This window comes from Nansenia antarctica, assembly GCF_963989245.1.
Source record: "Nansenia antarctica genome assembly, chromosome: 2".
NCBI classification, from domain to species: domain Eukaryota; kingdom Metazoa; phylum Chordata; class Actinopteri; order Argentiniformes; family Microstomatidae; genus Nansenia; species Nansenia antarctica.
The window spans coordinates 55,529,606-55,547,968 of NC_137675.1; the positions used below are offsets into that span (position 1 = coordinate 55,529,606).

Here is an 18,363-nt window from a genome sequence, read left to right on the forward strand (position 1 = left end):
TTCGGAAGTGCTACATGAGGCTACTTATACGTACACTAACAAAGCTAGACGAAATGCTTGCCCCCTGACAAAAACAAATCAATGCTTGCATATTCAGAGGAAGTAACAATCATATCCTGGTTAATTCAACAAAAAGAAGGCCAATGATGATAAGGCTCTGTCAGTCACGCACACACGCACGCACGCACACACACACACACACACACACACACACACACACACACACACACACACACGGGAGCGCACACACGCAAACACACACAGACACACAAACACACAAACACACACACGCACACGCACACACACACACACGCACAAGCACATACATACACACATGCACACACATGCACATGCACACGCACACACACACACACACACAAACACACACTAAGAAACCCCCCTCCACAAACACACACACATACACACACACACACGCACACACACACAAACACACACTAAGAAACCCGGCTCCATAAACACACACATACACACACGCACACACACACACACACACACACACACACATAATCATTATCTTACTCAAACACACACTAAGAAACCCCCTCCACCCCCCCACACAGTTCCTTCAGTACTCCACCTCTCCTTCCTCGCGGCCCACCCCTACGTCCTGTGTTCCTTTCGGAGCGCCCGGCCCCTCCAGCCTTTTCGGCTGTCCCGCGGCAGCAGTGTGACTACACAGCCAACCACTCAGGATGGACTCCAGACCGCTCTACCTGGCTCTGCTTCTGACCGGCCTCCTCTGCCTCTGTAAGGACCCCCCATTCTGCTCTCTGAGACTGGGATCTCTCTCTGCTATAGAATAGGTAGCACCCTCCACTTTTTCGAGCGTCATATCTGTCTCTCACACATTCGTTTTGTTTCCCCCACTCTTTCTTCCACTCTCTCCCTCTCCCACTTTTCTTCACACACAGGGAGAGGTTCTGAAGCTCAGTCATGTAAGTATGAGATGTAATGACTGTACTGTGTACTGTGTACTGTGTGCTGTGTACTGTGTAAGGTGTTTGAAGTTACTTTCGTAAAAAGGCGGCGGGGAGTTAGTCACTGTTTTCAGACAGTTTTAGGCCAGTTAGTGGGTCCTCTCCTTCTCTTGACAAGCGGGGGCTATTATTACACACTCACACAAAACAGTTATTTTGGTAGGAAACGGGTATTGTACGCATTTGACTTCCTTGACGCTTTCATGTGTTGGGTTTTGATTTATTGAAGTTGTATTTTTAGTCATAACGCGCAGCGGGGTTGCACTGCTCTGCGTCAGCGCGGGAACGAACCTCTGATCCTCCCGCATTCTAAGTGGTTTTTATTTATTGCGCAGTAACTTTTCTCTCCTCGATTTTGAACACTTGATGTGGAAATCGATAGGGTGCTGGGGGGAGATAGATCTGTAAAATAACGCACCGTTTCTATATTTCCAATGGCTAGTTTATTTGGGAGTCACTGATTTGGGAACTTATTGCTTTTGGTTCAGTTCACCACTTCCTCCCTCCCTTGTACTGCTGAGCCGTGTACCCTGTTCCAAAAGCATTTACCCACGAGGAGGATGTGAACAGAATGTCAGCTTTGTAGTGGCAGCTCAGGCCTCATTGTGTTGTTGTGGTTGAGTGGGAGCAGGAGCAGGAGCAGGAGCCAGGGTAATGCCACAGCCCTCCCCAGGGACGGTCAGCCTGTGTGTTTGTTAAAGTGTTTTCCTTCCTCCTCCTGCTTTACTGTGCAGTGGAACCAACTCAAGGAAGGCCTCTTCCTCTCGACTTCACCTGCATTGTGAAGACTGACAGAGTGTAGTAAACTCCCCAGGCCTGGCCCTGAAAGAGTGTAGTAAACGCCCCAGGCCTGACCCTGCTGCATTTGTACAAGGAATCGCTCTTATTTCAGATTCAGATTCAGATTCATTTATTTATTCAAGGGACAGTGCATATTAATAAAACAAAAATAAATTGTAAATACGCCAGAGTTAGCCCAAAAGCTAGTTTTCATCCGCAGTCCCTATGCCATGATGTTTTATAAGGCTCCCTGGAGGAAAAAAGTACATTTAAAAGATAAAATATAGGTAGACCTAGGCACAAAAAAGTAGACAGGACAAGCATTTAGCTTAAGGGCATAACATAGGGGGTTAAAAGAGCATACATTAATCATAGGCGGTTAAAAGGAGGGTACATATAAGCAGAGGGTTAAAAGAGCATACATTAATCATAGGCGGTTAAAAGGAGGGTACATATTCGGTAAGCAGACTAAAAGCAAGCAACATATACAGTACGCATGGTAAGCAGACTAAAAACAAGCACACAGACTGTTCAGGTAAGACATGTTAGGCGGTACACATGACATACAGGTATAGGACAGGACATTTCAATGTTGGCAGGTGTGTGTGCCATCCACTGTTTTAGGTGCTTTCTAAATGATTTAAAGGTGCCTAATTCTTTGACGTGCCCTGGAATCAAGTTCCATTCACGTGACCTTCTAACTGACTAACCTCTAACCTCTATCTAGTAACACTGTTAGTCTAGTAACAGAATTGTATTAACATGGAATTTGGTTCCTGTTCATACGCATTTAAATGTGTGTGTGTGTGTGTGTGTGTGTGTGTGTGTGTGTATGTGTGTGTGTGCGTGGTGTGTATGTGTATGTATGTGTGTGTATGTGTGGTGTGTGTGTGTGTGTGTGTGTGTGTGTGTGTGTATGTGTGCATGTGTCTGTGTATGTGTGTGTGTGTGTGTGTGTGTGTGTGTGTGTATGTGTGTGTGTGTGTGTGTGCGTGTGTGTGTGCGTGTGTCTATGTGTCTATGTGTGTGTGTGTGTGTGTGTGTGTGTGTGTGTGTGTGTGTGTGTGTGTGTACAGTATACACCATAGACAGCGTGGTGCTCACCCTCCAGCCCAGCGGCGTGGTGGAGAGCGGCACCCCGGTGGTCCTGCACTGTGAGGTCAGCGTCAGCCACGACCCCTCCTTCAGCCTGACGCACAGCTTCAACTTCCTACAAGACGACGTCCTGGTCTATTCCAAAAACACCAGCGAGTCAGAAGTTCTTCACCAGCTCATACCAGCCAGGGCTGCCGACTCTGGCACATACGAGTGTCGGGTCAAAGTTCAGGACAAGAGCAAAAGCAGCCACACCCGGAAACTCACCGTCACAGGTACTGTTGAAGTGGACACTTGTGCTTACAGTATTTTCCATACGGGTAACTTTACAGTACCATAGCAGACCGTGCTGGTCCACTTTTGACTGGGTTCGGTTCAGTACCACTTCATTGCACTTTGGTCTAATCGGTGTGTGGATCTGATGCACCCATCTCCTTGTTTCCTGTAGACAATTAATGCATGTGCACACTGTCCTTCTCTAAACCAAATAAACTAAACTAAACTGATAGTAACAAGCTAGCACAGAAAACAACTGTGGCCCCTATACTGTGTTCTGCTACGTGGTACGTTATAACAAGTTGACTTATAGCAAGTCCTATGAACCACGGATGGTTAGGATTAGGGGTTAGGGTATGTGTGTCATGTGGTATCCTACTTCAGTGGTTGACTGTATCCCCCCCCCAGGCCTACAGTCCCCCTTGCTGACCGTGACGCCCGACGTGGTGATCGAGGGCGATGCGGTCACGGCTATATGCAGCGCTCCGAACGAGTCCGGCTCCCTGCTCTTCCACTTCTACGAGGACTCCAGGAAGATCAAGCAGGTCCGGTCCCGCGGGAACAGGGTGGAGACCATGCTGGAGCTGAAACACTCCGGGGACAGACTCCTGGACTGTAAATTTGACGTCACCTTGCTGCCCGACGCCGGAAGGTCCAACAACAGCAACACCGTCAAGGTCATGGTGAAAGGTGAGGGAGACTGGCTTTGTGATGGGCTGCGACGTTCGTAAATTCGCTCTGGAATCTGATCAGCGTTCACAGAATGCCTCTTGTCCGATAATCAAACGACTTGGTCCCTTGATGACGTTGACCCGGTGGTGTGCTCTCCGGCGTTCTCAGAGCGAATTTACGAACGCTCCTGATGTCATCATGTCGGCGAGTGAGGTTCAGTGACGTGTGTCAGGTTCCGAGCTAAAGTACGGTATCATTGTTAGGAAATCAGAATTCTATGCGGTCCATTTCTCTTGTACGTGACGCTCTTGAGTGCTTCATCTGGAGTGCTTCATAATATTCCATCGCCTGTGAGAGGATGGGATATCCGGTTCATGAATCTCCCTTCTTCTTTGCCTTTGATATCAGCGCTTTACATCACGCCGGTCATGAACATCATCCCGTCCGACGGCATCGTGGAAGGGGACATCGTGGAGATCGTCTGTAAAGTGGTGGACCCCCCGCGCAACGTGGAGGTGTTCCTGGTCAAGAACAAGAGGGTGCTGAAGAGGAAATCCGTAAGTCTGAGTCATCGGCTCACTGTTCTGGCCGAGGACACGGGGGACTTTGTGTGCAAAGCGGAGAGGTTCAACGTGCAGAAGGAAGCCTACAAATCCATTACGGTTAAAGGCGAGTATGGGAAGATTCTTTTACAAATTCATCCTGAATGTTTTGATAGTGAGCTTGTTAAGTACAGTACCAGTCAAAAGTTTGGACACACTTTCCCTTTGGGGAAGTGTGTCCAAACTTTTGACTGGTACTGTACATTGTGTCATTCAAGGCCATCCGACGGAGTTTGTTGTTGACCAGTGTGTTTCTGTCAAATGGTGTCGTTCAATGAAATGTTTGACACTCTGCTTTTTCTGTCTGAACCCTACAGAGCTGTTTTCAAACCCAGTCCTAAGGATGGAGCCCAGAGACGTGTTTGAGGGAGAGCGTTTCACACTGACCTGCTACATCTCCCAGTATTCCCCTGAGAGGATCAGCGGTGACGATGTCAAGTTCTCCATCTACAGGAACCAAGTTCTAGTGGCGTCAGGGGGGAACTACAGTGCCGTAGCTCAGCCCTCCCTCAATGGGAACTACTCCTGCCAGGCCAAAGCCATGAAGATCTTCAAGAACAGCGGCACAACGATTGTCATTAACGCAAAAGGTGTGTGTGTGTGTGTGTGTGTGTATGATTTTATTTAATTTTTTTACATTCCATTCTCATGGACAGTATAACTTCCATAGTAGAGCTAGCACATGTCCTTATCCTCTTTCTTCTTCTCCTCTCTCGTTTTCCTCACTTCTTCTCCCGTCTTCTCTTTTCTCGCCGTATTTTCACCTCTTCTCCATTCTTCTGAACTTTCCTCCAACCCCCCTCCCTTCCTCCCTCCTTCCCACCTTCCCTCCCACTCTCTCTCTCTCTCTCTCTCTCTCTCTCTCTCTCTCTCTCTCCCTCACAGTGCCTGTGTCGGTGCCCGTCCTGAGTGTGGTTGGGGGCAGGCTGCTGATCCTCTCTCTCTCTCTCTCTCCCTCACAGTGCCTGTGTCGGTGCCCGTCCTGAGTGTGGTTGGGGGCAGGCTGCTGATCCTCTCTCTCTCTCTCTCTCCCTCACAGTGCCTGTGTCGGTGCCCGTCCTGAGTGTGGTTGGGGGCAGGCTGCTGATCCTGGGGAAGCCCTTCCAGCTGCAGTGTCACAGTGAGAACGGCAGTCTGCCCATCCGGTACACCTTGAAGAGCCCCAGCGGGCAGGCTCACGTCAGGACGGTGCGCAGGCCGCAGGAAGTGGCCCTCTTCAACGTCACGCCCATCCACAGGAGCTCTGAGATCACCAGCTTCACCTGCCTGGCCCAGAACCAACCCACCAACAAACCCGCCAGGGAGAGCTCTGGAGAACGCCTCCGACTCTCAACCACCATTATAGGTGAGGTGGCCACAGAGATGCCTGTTTAGAAATGTAAAAAAAACTAAAAACATCTGGCTCAGATCATTCAGCTTGACCTCTAACACAGGAAGGAAATGCCTGGAAGTACTTTGAGTGATATGTGTCCGAAATGTTGTTGTATTAGCTGCCTAGGGGCAAAGGTCAAAAGGTGAAGTAGCAGATACGCAGATCGGTATTGACCCTATGACACATGCTGTTGTTGTAGAACCAGTGTCTAAACCCGTCCTGACCACCAGACCATCCATGGGGGATGTTGATGAAGGACAGGACTTGATCCTCACCTGCACTGTTCAGCGGGGCACGCCCCCCATCACCTACAAATGGTACCACGGTAACAGTGACACGCCCCTCCTGTCAAAGGACACCAACGGCCTGCAGGGATCCCACACTGTCAGAGGCGTCAGCCGAGAGCTCGGAGGAGGATACTACTGTGTCACCAGCAACCAATCCAACGACAGCAAGAAGAGCGCCATGGTGACTGTAGCAGGTGAGGGGCGGGGGGGGGGGGGGGGAGGGAGGGGGGCATCTCTCACTGTTAGGATTAGAGCTAGATGCATTGTTAAAGGGACAATCTGGGATTGGTTGGTTGGATCCATTTTGGTGCAATGCTACAGTATATAGGAGTTAATGCTATATAGCCATTGATTCTTGAAGAATATTGTTACGTCTTCTGCCTGGACTAACAGTAATAAGGATGCATGAACAAGGAGCTACAGTTTTCATAACTTTACTGTCAACGTCAAGTTCAACAACAACATGTACATATCAATACGCACCAACATAACATCCACATATCAATGCGCACCCACAGTATAGCAACAACATAAAATAGTCCCATGCCTATTGCATACATAACAATTCCTCCCTTCCAGCATTGATGTAACCCCTAAACATCACAAAGTAAACAGTGTGTTCAGTAACTAACCATAACAGAAATATGATGCTCTATCAAAGGTAAGTTAGTCAGTCCTGACTACAATTCAAGTCTCTGAGGTGCTCTGCGATTTCTCTCAGGGTAACGCTTTGGTTGAGAACCAGAGCCAGTGGCCCTCAGTTGAGGTTCAACAGTCTGTGCAGGTTCAGCATCATTATCAGTGTCAAAGTCCTCTGGTGTTGCCAGAGTAGACTCATCCGAGTCTGGAGGTGCCACTGATTCCTTAGCTGTGGTATTGCGAGCTGTTGCATCCAGTAGCTGGTCAACATGCCTGCGCCAGACGATGTCAGGCCCTACACTCACGGTGTAAGTCAGTGGTCCTGTCCGTGACAGAACCTCACCAGGCTGCCATTTCTGGTTGTTACCTCTATAGTCTCTGGCAAGCACTTTGTGTCCAACACTGAAAATCCTCAGTTGCCGTTGTGTCTGTCCACTAGAACACTGCTTCTCCAACACATGTTTGCGGATGTCTGGTTTTAGCAAATCCAAACGCGATCTGAGGTTCCTGCCCATGAACAGCATAGCCGGCGTCTGGCCCGTTGTGGCATGAGCTGTGTTTTCGGTAAGCCAGCAGGAAGTTTGCTACTTTCTGTTCCATCCTTCCCACTTGCTTTCATTGACTGCTTGAAAGATTGTACAAAACGTTCCGCCAAGCCGTTAGTTGCAGGATGGTGAGGAGCTGAGGTAAGGTGTTTGACACCATTCCGTTTGAGGAAACTCTGGAACTCCTCTCCAGTGAATATACTCGCGTTGTCACTCACCAGTTGTTGGGGCAGCCCTGTGCGGGAGAAGAGTGTGCGCAGTATGTCCACTGTTTTAGTAGATGTGGCCTGTTTCACTGTGAAGACTTCGGGCCACTTTGAATGGGCGTCAACCACAATGAGGAACATCCGATCCATGAAGGGCCCTGCGTAGTCTATGTGAATACGTTGCCACGGGGTAGTGGGCCATTCCCATGTGTGGAGGGGTGCCGTCTGGGGTTGGCGCTGTATCTGTTGGCATCCACTGCAGGTCTTAGCCAGGTCCTCTATTTGACCGTCTATGCCAGGCCACCAGACATAGCTTCTAGCAAGGCTCTTCATCTTAACCACACCGAGATGCCCTTCGTGTAGTGATTCCAACACTCGTGAACGCAGCTTGGGTGGCACAATGACACGCTCATGTCAACTCATATACTTTAGACATGGTAGGATCTCTGTTGGTCTCCATTTGTATCTGAGCTCTTGTGGCAGGAAGTGACTCCAGTTGGGTCAAGTGGAACGCGTCAGCTGGATCCGTTGTGTCCTCCACAGGGTGTGCATCGTGTGGGAGGCGTGAGAGTCCATCGGCGTTTCCATGTTGTATAGTTCCTTTAAACTCAATGGTGTAGGTGTGCGCACCCAGAAACAGAGCCAATCTTTGTAAGCGTGCTGCTGTCATTACTGGGATACACTTTTGAGGGTTAAAGATTGATACCAGGGGCTGATGATCTGTGATCAATGTGAAGTGCTTTCCATATAGATATTGATTAAACTTCTTCACCCCCCATACTAAACTCAAGGCTTCTCTGTCAATTTGAGCATAGTTGCGTTCTGCCGAGTTGAGAGATCTTGATGCGAAAGCGATTAGTCGCTCAGCTCCATCAGGCATTTTGTGTGAGAGCACGGCGCCAATACCATACGGGGACGCATCGCAGGCCAGGCGCAGGGGGAGACTGGGGTCAAAGTGCGTCAAGACCTCTTCTGAGGTGATTAGCTGCTTAGCAGTCCCAAATGCTCGTTCACAGTCCTTTGACCACTTCCATTTCCTGCCCAACTGTAACAAACAGTGTAAGGGGTGCAAAACAGTGGAGAGGTTTGGCAGAAACTTGTGGTAATAATTAATAAGGCCCAGGAAGGAGCGCAGCTGGCTCACATTCTCTGGTTTTGGTGCTCTCATAACAGCATTGATTTTGTCCTGAGATTTGTGGAGGCCATGTCTGTCGATGGTGTGACCACAAAACTCGATGGAGTCTTTGAAAAACTCGCATTTCTTCTTGTTTGCTCTCATTCCGTATTCCTCCAATCTGGACAGGACTGTCTTCAGGTTTGCCAGGTGTGTCCCATCATCAACTCCAGTGATAATGATGTCGTCCAGATAGCATTGTGTGCCCGGTATCCCTTGGAGTACTTGATCCATAGCACGTTGCCATATCGCTGGGGCACTAGATATACCAAAGACCAATCTGTTGTACTGGTAAAGGCCTTTGGTGGTGTTTATGGTCAGGTACTTTCTTGATGACTCCTCCACCTCCATCTGCAAGTATGCCTGAGCAAGGTCTATCTTTGAGAAACGCTCTCCACCCCTAATGGCTTCGGATTCAAGTGGCCTTTCAGCAAATCTACATTCTCTTCAAAAGTATTTTGTGCTGGCTTTTCCGGCGCTGTGAGGTTACGCAGCAAATTATATGCCTTTGCCCCCATCAAGCTCAAAAGCACGGCAACTTTCTTATCATCTTTGAAATTTCAATTCTCTCCCGTCTTCTGCAACCTTGCACTGCGGGGATCGTCACTTCTGTTACGTCTTCTGCCTGGACTAACAGTAATAAGGATGCATGAACAAGGAGCTACAGTTTTCATAACTTTACTGTCAACGTCAAGTTCAACAACAATATGTACATATCAATACGCACCAACATAACATCCACATATCAATGCGCACCCACAGTATAGCAACAACATAAAATAGTCCCATGCCTATTGCATACATAACAAATATCAAGCCTAATAAGCGTTATACATGCTTAATGAGCTCAGTTCAACTGCTTTACCCCATCAGAACCCAAAATATAAACGTGTAAACAACCACTGTATAGCATCAAAACATGATTGAAACAAAAAATGGACCCAAAAAAAGGGGTTTGTTGTTGTTTGAACCAGAGGTAACCCCTGCCATTTCTGTCTGTACTACAGTGAAACTGGCTGGCTGGAAGAAGGGGCTGATTGCGACATTCTGCATTCTGCTCACAGTGGCCCTCATCATCGTTATCGTGGTTAAGAAAGGCCTTCTTCCGTTCAAACGGAAGAGGACCGCAGAGCTGTCAGTGTGAGTCGGCCTCCAGTGTGATTTTGTTGTTCTAGCATAATGTTTATACAAACCACTAATGAATGTGCAGTTATTGGTTGTGGGTCTGTGAGTTGTTTGGGTGTGTAATGTACAAGAAAGACGGTCACACACTGTAAGAGCTTCCTGTTTAGAAGCATTAATTGTGTTTTCATATTCGCTGTCTCTCAGGAAGTCAGTGAGCGCCAAAAAAGAAGAGCCTCTGAGCCTCACCCAAGAAGAAGTAAACATGGCCGCCAATGGTAAACACCGGTCACTGATTTTCCTGCCCTCAGGGCTTCACACCACCAAACCATGTCTCCCTCCTACAAATCTTCACAGAGTGTTGCGTGATCACCACAATGTCTTTCTTCTTAACCACATGCCTCTTACTTTACCTCTTCATCTGTGTTCCTTCCTCCTGGGCTTAGCTCAGAATAGCAGTAGTAGAATTATTCCAAATCTATCGCGTTAGTAAAGTCATGTTTCACAGAGTGTTTCATTCGACATGGATGAGACCATAGGTCGTTAGTGACACACTGCATGCTGGACTGTGGGCCATATAAGGAAGATCCTCAAGTTAGCAACAGCCTTACAAGTATCGTGGATTTAAATGAGACTCAAGATAGCTTTACTTTAAATCTAAGTATAATATTTATTAAAAGAAAATGGTCTTCCACAACTCGAGTTGGACCCAGCCTACTGAAGGTAGACTGAAGTGCCCACTCACACACAACACATCTCTTGTATAGTGTCAACATAGACACAACAGCGATAGGAGTCTGCATTCCATAAATGTTTATGAAACCGTTCTCCAGTGAGTGTTCAACTCAGGAGAGAGTATTCATAAACAGGACAAAGATAAACTTTCAACAATCCTATGGGCACAGTTATAGCCACTACAGTTACACTAGTCTACATTCTGTGTGAAATGGACAGATATAATCCTATAGGCATTTTAGAGTTCATACATGTTAAAAATCCTCTACACAAGTTAGCAACGGCCTCACAACTGCCTGTCTCCTATAGTCCACTTCCTCTGACCCTGTCCTCCTGTATGACTGACCCCCTTGTGTCTGTGCTTCCCAGTCACTCCGGGGGTGATGGGGAGGAGCGTCTGGAGTGAACATGTCTCAGGCTCAGGTGAGCTTACCAGAGGCCAGGGGTCATCAATGATAAGAGGTGATCGATATAGGTCTCAACCAGTCTATCCAACCTGAATGTTTTGTCTTCCTGTCTGTTGTGTTGTAGAGTCTGATGAGCAGAGCGAGGGGCCTCCAGAGCCGACAGAGACACAGTACACGGAAGTGCAGCCCCAGGAGATGAACCCCAGCAGAGGTGAGACTGGCCGGTCCTATCAGTTTGGATTCTATGTTGGTTTAGTCCATAGACTCTATGTTGGTTTGGTCCGTGGACTCTATGTTAGTGTGGTCCATGGACTCTATGTTGGTTTGGTCCCTGGACTCTATGTTGGTGTGGTCCATGGACTCTATGTTGGTGTGGTCCATGGACTCTATGTTGGTGTGGTCCATGGACTCGATGTTGGTGTGGTCCATGGACTCTATGTTGGTGTGGTCCATGGACTCGATGTTGGTATGGTCCATGGACTCTATGTTGGTGTGGTCCATGGACTCGATGTTGGTGTGGTCCATGGACTCTATGTTGGTGTGGTCCATGGACTCGATGTTGGTATGGTCCATGGACTCTATGTTGGTTTGGTCCATGGACTCTATGTTGGTTTGGTCCATGGACTCTATGTTGGTGTGATCCTTGGACTCTATGTTGGTTTGGTCCATGGACTCTATGTTGGTTTGGTCTATGTTACCATCATACCTGAACAAACATAGAAGAGATATTTTTGAGGGTTAGTGGTAGAGTAAGCTCGTACCCAGGCAATCATGCCTTGCATTACACCCGGACGGAGGTAGAGCTGCCGTCTAATGTTCGCAAGGTTGGCAGATCGGCGGTTCAAGCCTCGGCTGACCACATGTCGAGGTGTCCTTGGGCAAGACACTGAACCCCAAATTGCTCCCAATGAGCGGGCCGGTGCCTTGCATGGTAGCTTGCCGCCATTGGTGTGTGAATGTGTGTGTGAATGGGTGAATGAGAGGCCATTGTAAAGCGCTTTGGAATAAGGCGCTATATAAGTCAGTCCATTTACCCAGACAAAAATCACTTCAATTGAGGGGGGGGGGGACCCAACTGAGGAAGGCATTTGTCATCATTTGAATTTTGACTCACTAATGCAAGGTGAAGAAGCGGATGCAGCAAAGGAAGGCGGGGGGGGGGGGGGAGGGGGGGGTGCATGGGGGGTTGGAATGGTTGGAATAACCAATGGCTATGTACTGTCTGATTTCGACGGCACTCCTGTTTTATTGAATGTAGGCCATGGGGGGGAATTGTTATTTCTATTGAAGCATTTCATGTTGTCTCCATTATGCGTTTCTGTCCTCCCAGCTCCGGTGAAGAAAGGCACAGACACGGTGTACAGCGAAGTGCAAGGTAAGACTAACATCCTGCTCACAAAAACGCTCTTACAGTTTTACTAAACAGCCAGTTTGATTTAGTCCCTCTCTTGGCGTAAAAAAAAAAAAAAAAACACACACACACACACACCAGGAAACAAGGTCAGGGCGAACTGTAAACATCTGCATTGTTAGTGTGAGAGTGTTCCGTTAAACAAGCAGGCCTGGTAGCCAGGTGTCCACTTCCTGCTCTTGTCAAAGGGAACTTCCTGTCATAACAATCCAGTCCAAACAGTGAGTCCATCCGTCATGCGGGCCGGCTCCATTGTTTGATAGCCATGAAAAACATATCCCACTCCGTCATCCATTTTGTCCATTGTCCACAGCTATTGACCTACTCTTTGTAAAATGTCAGTAGTAAGAGTGTCAAACAATGTTGTGGCACAGGGGAAAGAGAACACAATAATGGGCTTTGGCTTGTGTCTGTGTTGTTGGACAATGGGACTAGCAGGCAGGGAAACAGATTAGTCCCACATACACATTAATGGCCGTAATGCGATAAGCCCAAAGCAGCCACTCTTCTGGAGGAGTGGCGGGTGTTGTTTGGGGGGGAGCGGAGGCGCAACTTCTCCTGTAATCACTGACTGCCTTCATTTCCTGAGCTTGTCTCCTCCTGTGTTTTGACAGGTGCCTCAGAAGAACAGGCGGATGGCGTAAGTAGAACACTGGGCTGACATGCAAACACACACACACACACACACACACACACACGTACACATGCACACGTACACACTTAAACGCGCACACGCACACACATACACAAACACACACACACGTACACATGCACACGTACACACTTAAACACACACACGCACACATACACACACGTACACACGTACACACGTACACACACATACACATGTACACACGTATACACACACACAAACACACACACAAACACACACACAAACACACACACATGCACACACGTACACACTTACACACACACACACGTACACCGCACATACACACACGTACACACACGTACACACCGACACACACACACACACACACACACACACACATACAGACACACACTTCTAACGTAGAAGGACATCTGATATAGAAAATAAGACATTGACAAGTATTGTGAATAGAAGGAAATACTGATGGAATAGCATTCTATTCCAATTCAAAGCGACATGGCAATTATTTTACTCAGCTTTCCATTTACTTCATTGACGTCCGCTAAAGCTATCACTGCACAGCCCTCTAGGGGTTCTCATTATTTTTCCCTCCAAATCAAGAAGAAAGAGTTGTTGATGCTGGACCATCAGAGGTATGATTGCAGCGTAGTCTGAAATGTAGATGTCAGTGTCATGAAGAAGTCAAAGAAACAATTATAGTCTCTGCATTGAAGGATCCAAACAAAATAGATGATTGGAAAATAATTATTCAAGGGTGATAGAGTCTCTCTTCTGTCTTTCTCAGCAAGGGTCAGTGGAGTATGCCCAGCTAAACCATGATATCCATGACAACCGTGATGACCACCACAACCACGATGACCACAATAATCACAGTAACCACGTTGACCACAATGGCCTGGATGACCACAATGACTGTGGTGACCACAACGACTAGCCAGACTGTTATGAATGACTATTTGCATAATGACCACCAAGAATATTTATTGACAATTGATCAATTTGATCTGTTATTACGTGGTTTTTAGCTATGATTATGATATATGGTTTTGTATTATTACTATTTTTCTAAATTCAAAATTGTCAAACTATTGTACAGTTGTTACACTTTTTCAAACTTTGTGCATTGCAAATAAAATGATCCATTCCTTCGTCCTTTGTTTCAATAAGTTGAAAACAGAGTTCTTCCCTCAGCCTGTCCCCCGTCAGATCTGCAGAGGACGTGGACAGAGGATGTCTGTTTCCACCCTGAGGAAAAGCCAAACAAATGTAGTTTCCTTCTAATGTGAACTGACGATTCATCAACAGGCAGGAGGCCTTTTGAAGCTATACTGAGGTATAGCATGTGACATGCCGTGTGACTGTAGTTCAAATGTGCCAACATGAGAAAGGGAGAAAGGGAGGGAGGCTGTCTATGGCCCAGTCTATCGCCCTCTCAAAAATTCTATTCCTCGCGTCCTCTCCTCCGTCCTCCACTCGCTTCCTACTCAACTCTCATTGGAGGAGAAGATCTAGGTTCCTCCCCTGCGATATTCTCCTCCAATGCTTTTTGAGGAGCAAGAGAGCAAGAGGAAGTGAGGAATCAAGTTTAAAACAAGTGAGTAAGGACCTATCTGTGCTGAGAGTGAAACAGTGCTGCCTCTTATGACCACTAGAGAGCAGCACCTTGCATATGTGGCATGGAAACTTGGTGCCATGCTGCTAAAATGGCTCTCATGTGAGAAGGGCTTTCACTGTGTTGTTTTAGCACCCAGTCATATCAGTTTCAGTTTCCATCCACTTATGGTTTTGATTGACTGACACAGTCCTCAATTAGGTATGAGGTAACACAGGGGAAAGGTGGACTGGTTTCAGTGGTTCTCTTCTGGCCATTGAATGTCCAGGTCAGACCGGTGACGTCATCCCCAAGGGAGCACAACATTTGAACATTGGAAAACGCAAAACAGAATGTTGGGTCATCATATAACATTACAGAAGTCCAGTTGTTCTTGTATACTACAGTACAGTATATTGCGCTATACTGACATATGGACAGCATAAGAGGTCGATTCAGTTCATGGCAACGTTGTTGACAGTCCAGCAGCTAGACTCTAGCTCATATGGATTTGCAGTTTGACAAGAAGCTCTTAGGGCTGCTGAAAGGCAGACCAAATGCATGTGAGAAGGCATATAGAACCTGACACCAGAGTTTAACAGCAACAGCCTGCCACCGACTGACATACCGTCATCTCCATTCCTGGCTCAGTCAGACTTATAGAGCAGCCTTTAGTATGAAGCCATTCATCTTCATCACAGATAAACCAGGCCTCTTCTTGGGTTACATTTCAGCTATGTGTGTATGCGTGTGTGTATGCATGTACAGTGGCACGAAAAAGTATGTGAACCCTTTGGAATTAGCTGGTTTTCTGCATTAATCGGTCATAAAATGTGTTCTGATCTTCATCTAAGTCACAAGTATAGACAAACACAATGTGCTTAAACTATTAACAGACAAACAATTATAATCTTTCATGTCTTTATTAAACACACCCGTTGAACATTCACAGTGCTAGTGGAAAAAGTAAGTGAACCATTGGATTTAATGACAGGTTGAACCTCCTTTGGCAGCAATAACCTCAAGTAAGCGCTTCTGGTAGCTGCGTATCATACCAGCACTACGATCAGGAGGAGTTTTGGACCGTTCTTCTTTACAGAACTGCTTCAGCTCAGCCATATTCTTGATATTCTAGGCTCTCGAAGTTATTCCACAGCATTTCTATTGAGTTAAGGTCTGGGCTCTGACTGGGCCCCTCCAAAAAGGCGAATTTCCTTTTTTTTAAGCTATTCTGTAGTAGATTTACTTCAATGTTTAGGGTGATTGTCCTGCTGTATCACCCAACTTCTACTGAGTTTCAGCTGGCGGACAGCCACCCTGACATTATCCTGTAGGCTACCCTGATAAACTTGGGAATTCATTTTCCTCTCGATGATGCTACATCGAATAAAACTTGAAATAAGAGTTCGCAACTCTTACACAGACAACACAGTGACATTTATTTTTTTAAATAAATGATTATTTGCTAGGCAACTAGATCTTTACCTATCAGGAGTGAATACGAGTCCCCACCTGGATTTTTAAGTTCCAAATGTCCCCAGAAGGCCCAGAGGCAGCAAAGCAGCCCCAAATCATGATGCTCCCTCCACCGTACTTCACTGTTGGGATGACGTTTTCATGTTGGCATGTGGTGCCCTTTTTACACCATACGTAGTGCTGCTTGTTCTTCCCGAACAATTCAACCTTAGTTGCATCAGTCCACAAATCATTTTCCCAGTAGCACTGTGGAGTGTCAAGGTGCTCTTTGGCAAACTTCAGGCACGCAGCAATGTTTCTTTGGAGAGCAGCGGCTTCCTCCGTGGTGTCCTGCCATGGACACCATGCCTGTTAAATGTTTTAAGTATGGTAGACTCATGAACAGAGATGTTAGCCAGTTTCAATGATTCCTTCAAGCCTTTAGTTGTTACTCTAGGGTTCTTATTTACCTCATTGAGCATTCTGCATTGTGCCTTTGGAGTCACCTTGGCTGGGCACCCATTTCTAGGGAGTAGCAATACTAAATCGTCTCCATTTATAGACAACTTGTCTAACAGTGGACTGATGGATATCTAAACTCTTTGAGATTACTTTGCAACCCTTCCACTTTATGCAAATCAACAATGCTTAGGTGTTCTGAGATCTCTTTTTTGTGAGGCATGCCTCACATCAGCAGCTTCTTCTTGTGAATAGCAAACAGCAAACAGTGTAGGTTGGAAAAAGAATGTGAACCCCTAGGCTAATAACTTCTATCAAAGCTAATTGGAGGCAAGAGTTAGCAAACCTGGAGTCCAATCAATGAAACGAGATTGGAGGTGTGGGCTAGAGATCCTTTGATTTATAAGACTCAAAATCAAAGTATCTCTGACCCACACCTGGACACACTACACACAAACGGGAGAGGACGAGTGTGATGAATCTGCTGAGGCCGTGTCTCTGCATTCTCTGTTGCGTCTCCTCTGACAGCAGTGACGTCGTTAGGCCTGGCCTGACGGTATACCTTCCCAACACAGATTGACCCAGGACGGAGCCGGACCCTTCTAAAGGGCCGGTCTGACGTCTGGTGAACCCGACCCTGCCAAAAGACACGCCGGTCCGTTCACCGTGTTCATCAATCATCACGTAAGGACATACCGTCCTGTTACCTGGTATGTACTGTATGTCAACATGGCACCTGTGCTTACCTGCATCTTAAGAAATGCACAACCGCGCATCCGCTGTACTGTACGTGTTCCTCTATGGTGACGCTGTAGGATCTATGGGGTGGTCACTGGGGGAAGGGAAGCTTGCTTGGGCTTCATCATGTTGATACAGTGAGAGAGTGATAAATGTGTCTATCCTGAACCTTTCACGTTCAGAAAGGGGCCATTTTTAGCTCTGTCCCATCTATTTTACCGCCCGCGTGTCCGTGTCTCGGCCACGTAACCTGATCCGGGCCCCTCCTGTATCTGGAACAGGATTCCAGCTCTGCCATTGGCTGCGCTGCTAAAATTGGCATATTGACCCCTGTGAAATGCATGCTGGGAATATCCTGTCTTTCACTTTGCCTTATGGGGCCAGTGCAGTGTGGTACTGCAGACAGAGAGGTGAGGTCATCGTGGTAGGGTCATGGTAGGGTCATCTTTCTTGGAACTATTTGCTAGTTTTTCAAGTAAGGAATACTTCCATTTAGTGAGGAATTGGCATTTGCTAAAAATGTGTTTTATTGTTATCCATAATAATAATCAATTAATAAATGGTGCTGTACATTTTCAATAACAATAATCTAACTTTACACTGTGCTTTACTGTGCTTGATAGTCTGTCCAATGCACACTAAAGCACCAATAATAATAATAGATGATTGTGCATAGGTACAGTGAGCGTTTAGCTGATGGGTGAAGCCCACCACAGCAGTGTAAGTACTCTAAGTACCCGCCCCCCTCTTACACATTAACCAAATAACAAGGCTAAGGTGGGCCTTGCAGAGGCCACACTCTACCAGTGTGACATCTTGGGACCGGTCAGTATGTACTGTTGTAGGACACTGCAGTCACTCTGGTATTCAGTCAAGCAGGAATGACCCTAAGACTGATCTGACTGCAGCAGAGTAAGGAAGCCTCTCCACCCATTCTCACTAGTGTCTGTTTGTCTCTCAGCCCTCCAAATCCCATTGATGATTGGACTGTGGCATTTTTCTTTAAACTCCTTTTTATTTACTTTTTGTGAGGAAGCAGTCATCTGATTAGAAAGAAAGACAGGTCAGGTCATACAGTATGATGTGTGGTACTAAGAATAGAAAGAGATTTACATAAACACTGAAGCGTCCCCTGCACTAATAGATGGTATTATCTTAACATTGA

General features: G+C 46.8%; 1 protein-coding gene across 1 annotated transcript; it reads left to right on the top strand.

Annotated features, from left to right (window-relative positions):
• Window positions 1-713: 713 nt before the first annotated feature.
• On the top strand, window positions 714-13,921 carry pecam1a (platelet and endothelial cell adhesion molecule 1a; the record flags this gene model as incomplete). The annotated part of the gene is made up of 14 exons (XM_080523134.1): window positions 714-768; window positions 2,855-3,148; window positions 3,558-3,839; window positions 4,230-4,490; window positions 4,741-5,013; window positions 5,463-5,768; window positions 5,995-6,276; window positions 9,654-9,786; window positions 9,976-10,046; window positions 10,873-10,926; window positions 11,035-11,121; window positions 12,241-12,285; window positions 12,936-12,961; window positions 13,740-13,921. 14 exons carry the CDS (start codon window positions 714-716, stop codon window positions 13,887-13,889), a joined length of 2,319 nt encoding a protein of 772 aa, XP_080379260.1. The 3' UTR covers window positions 13,890-13,921.
• Between the last annotated feature and the right edge of the window lie 4,442 nt (window positions 13,922-18,363).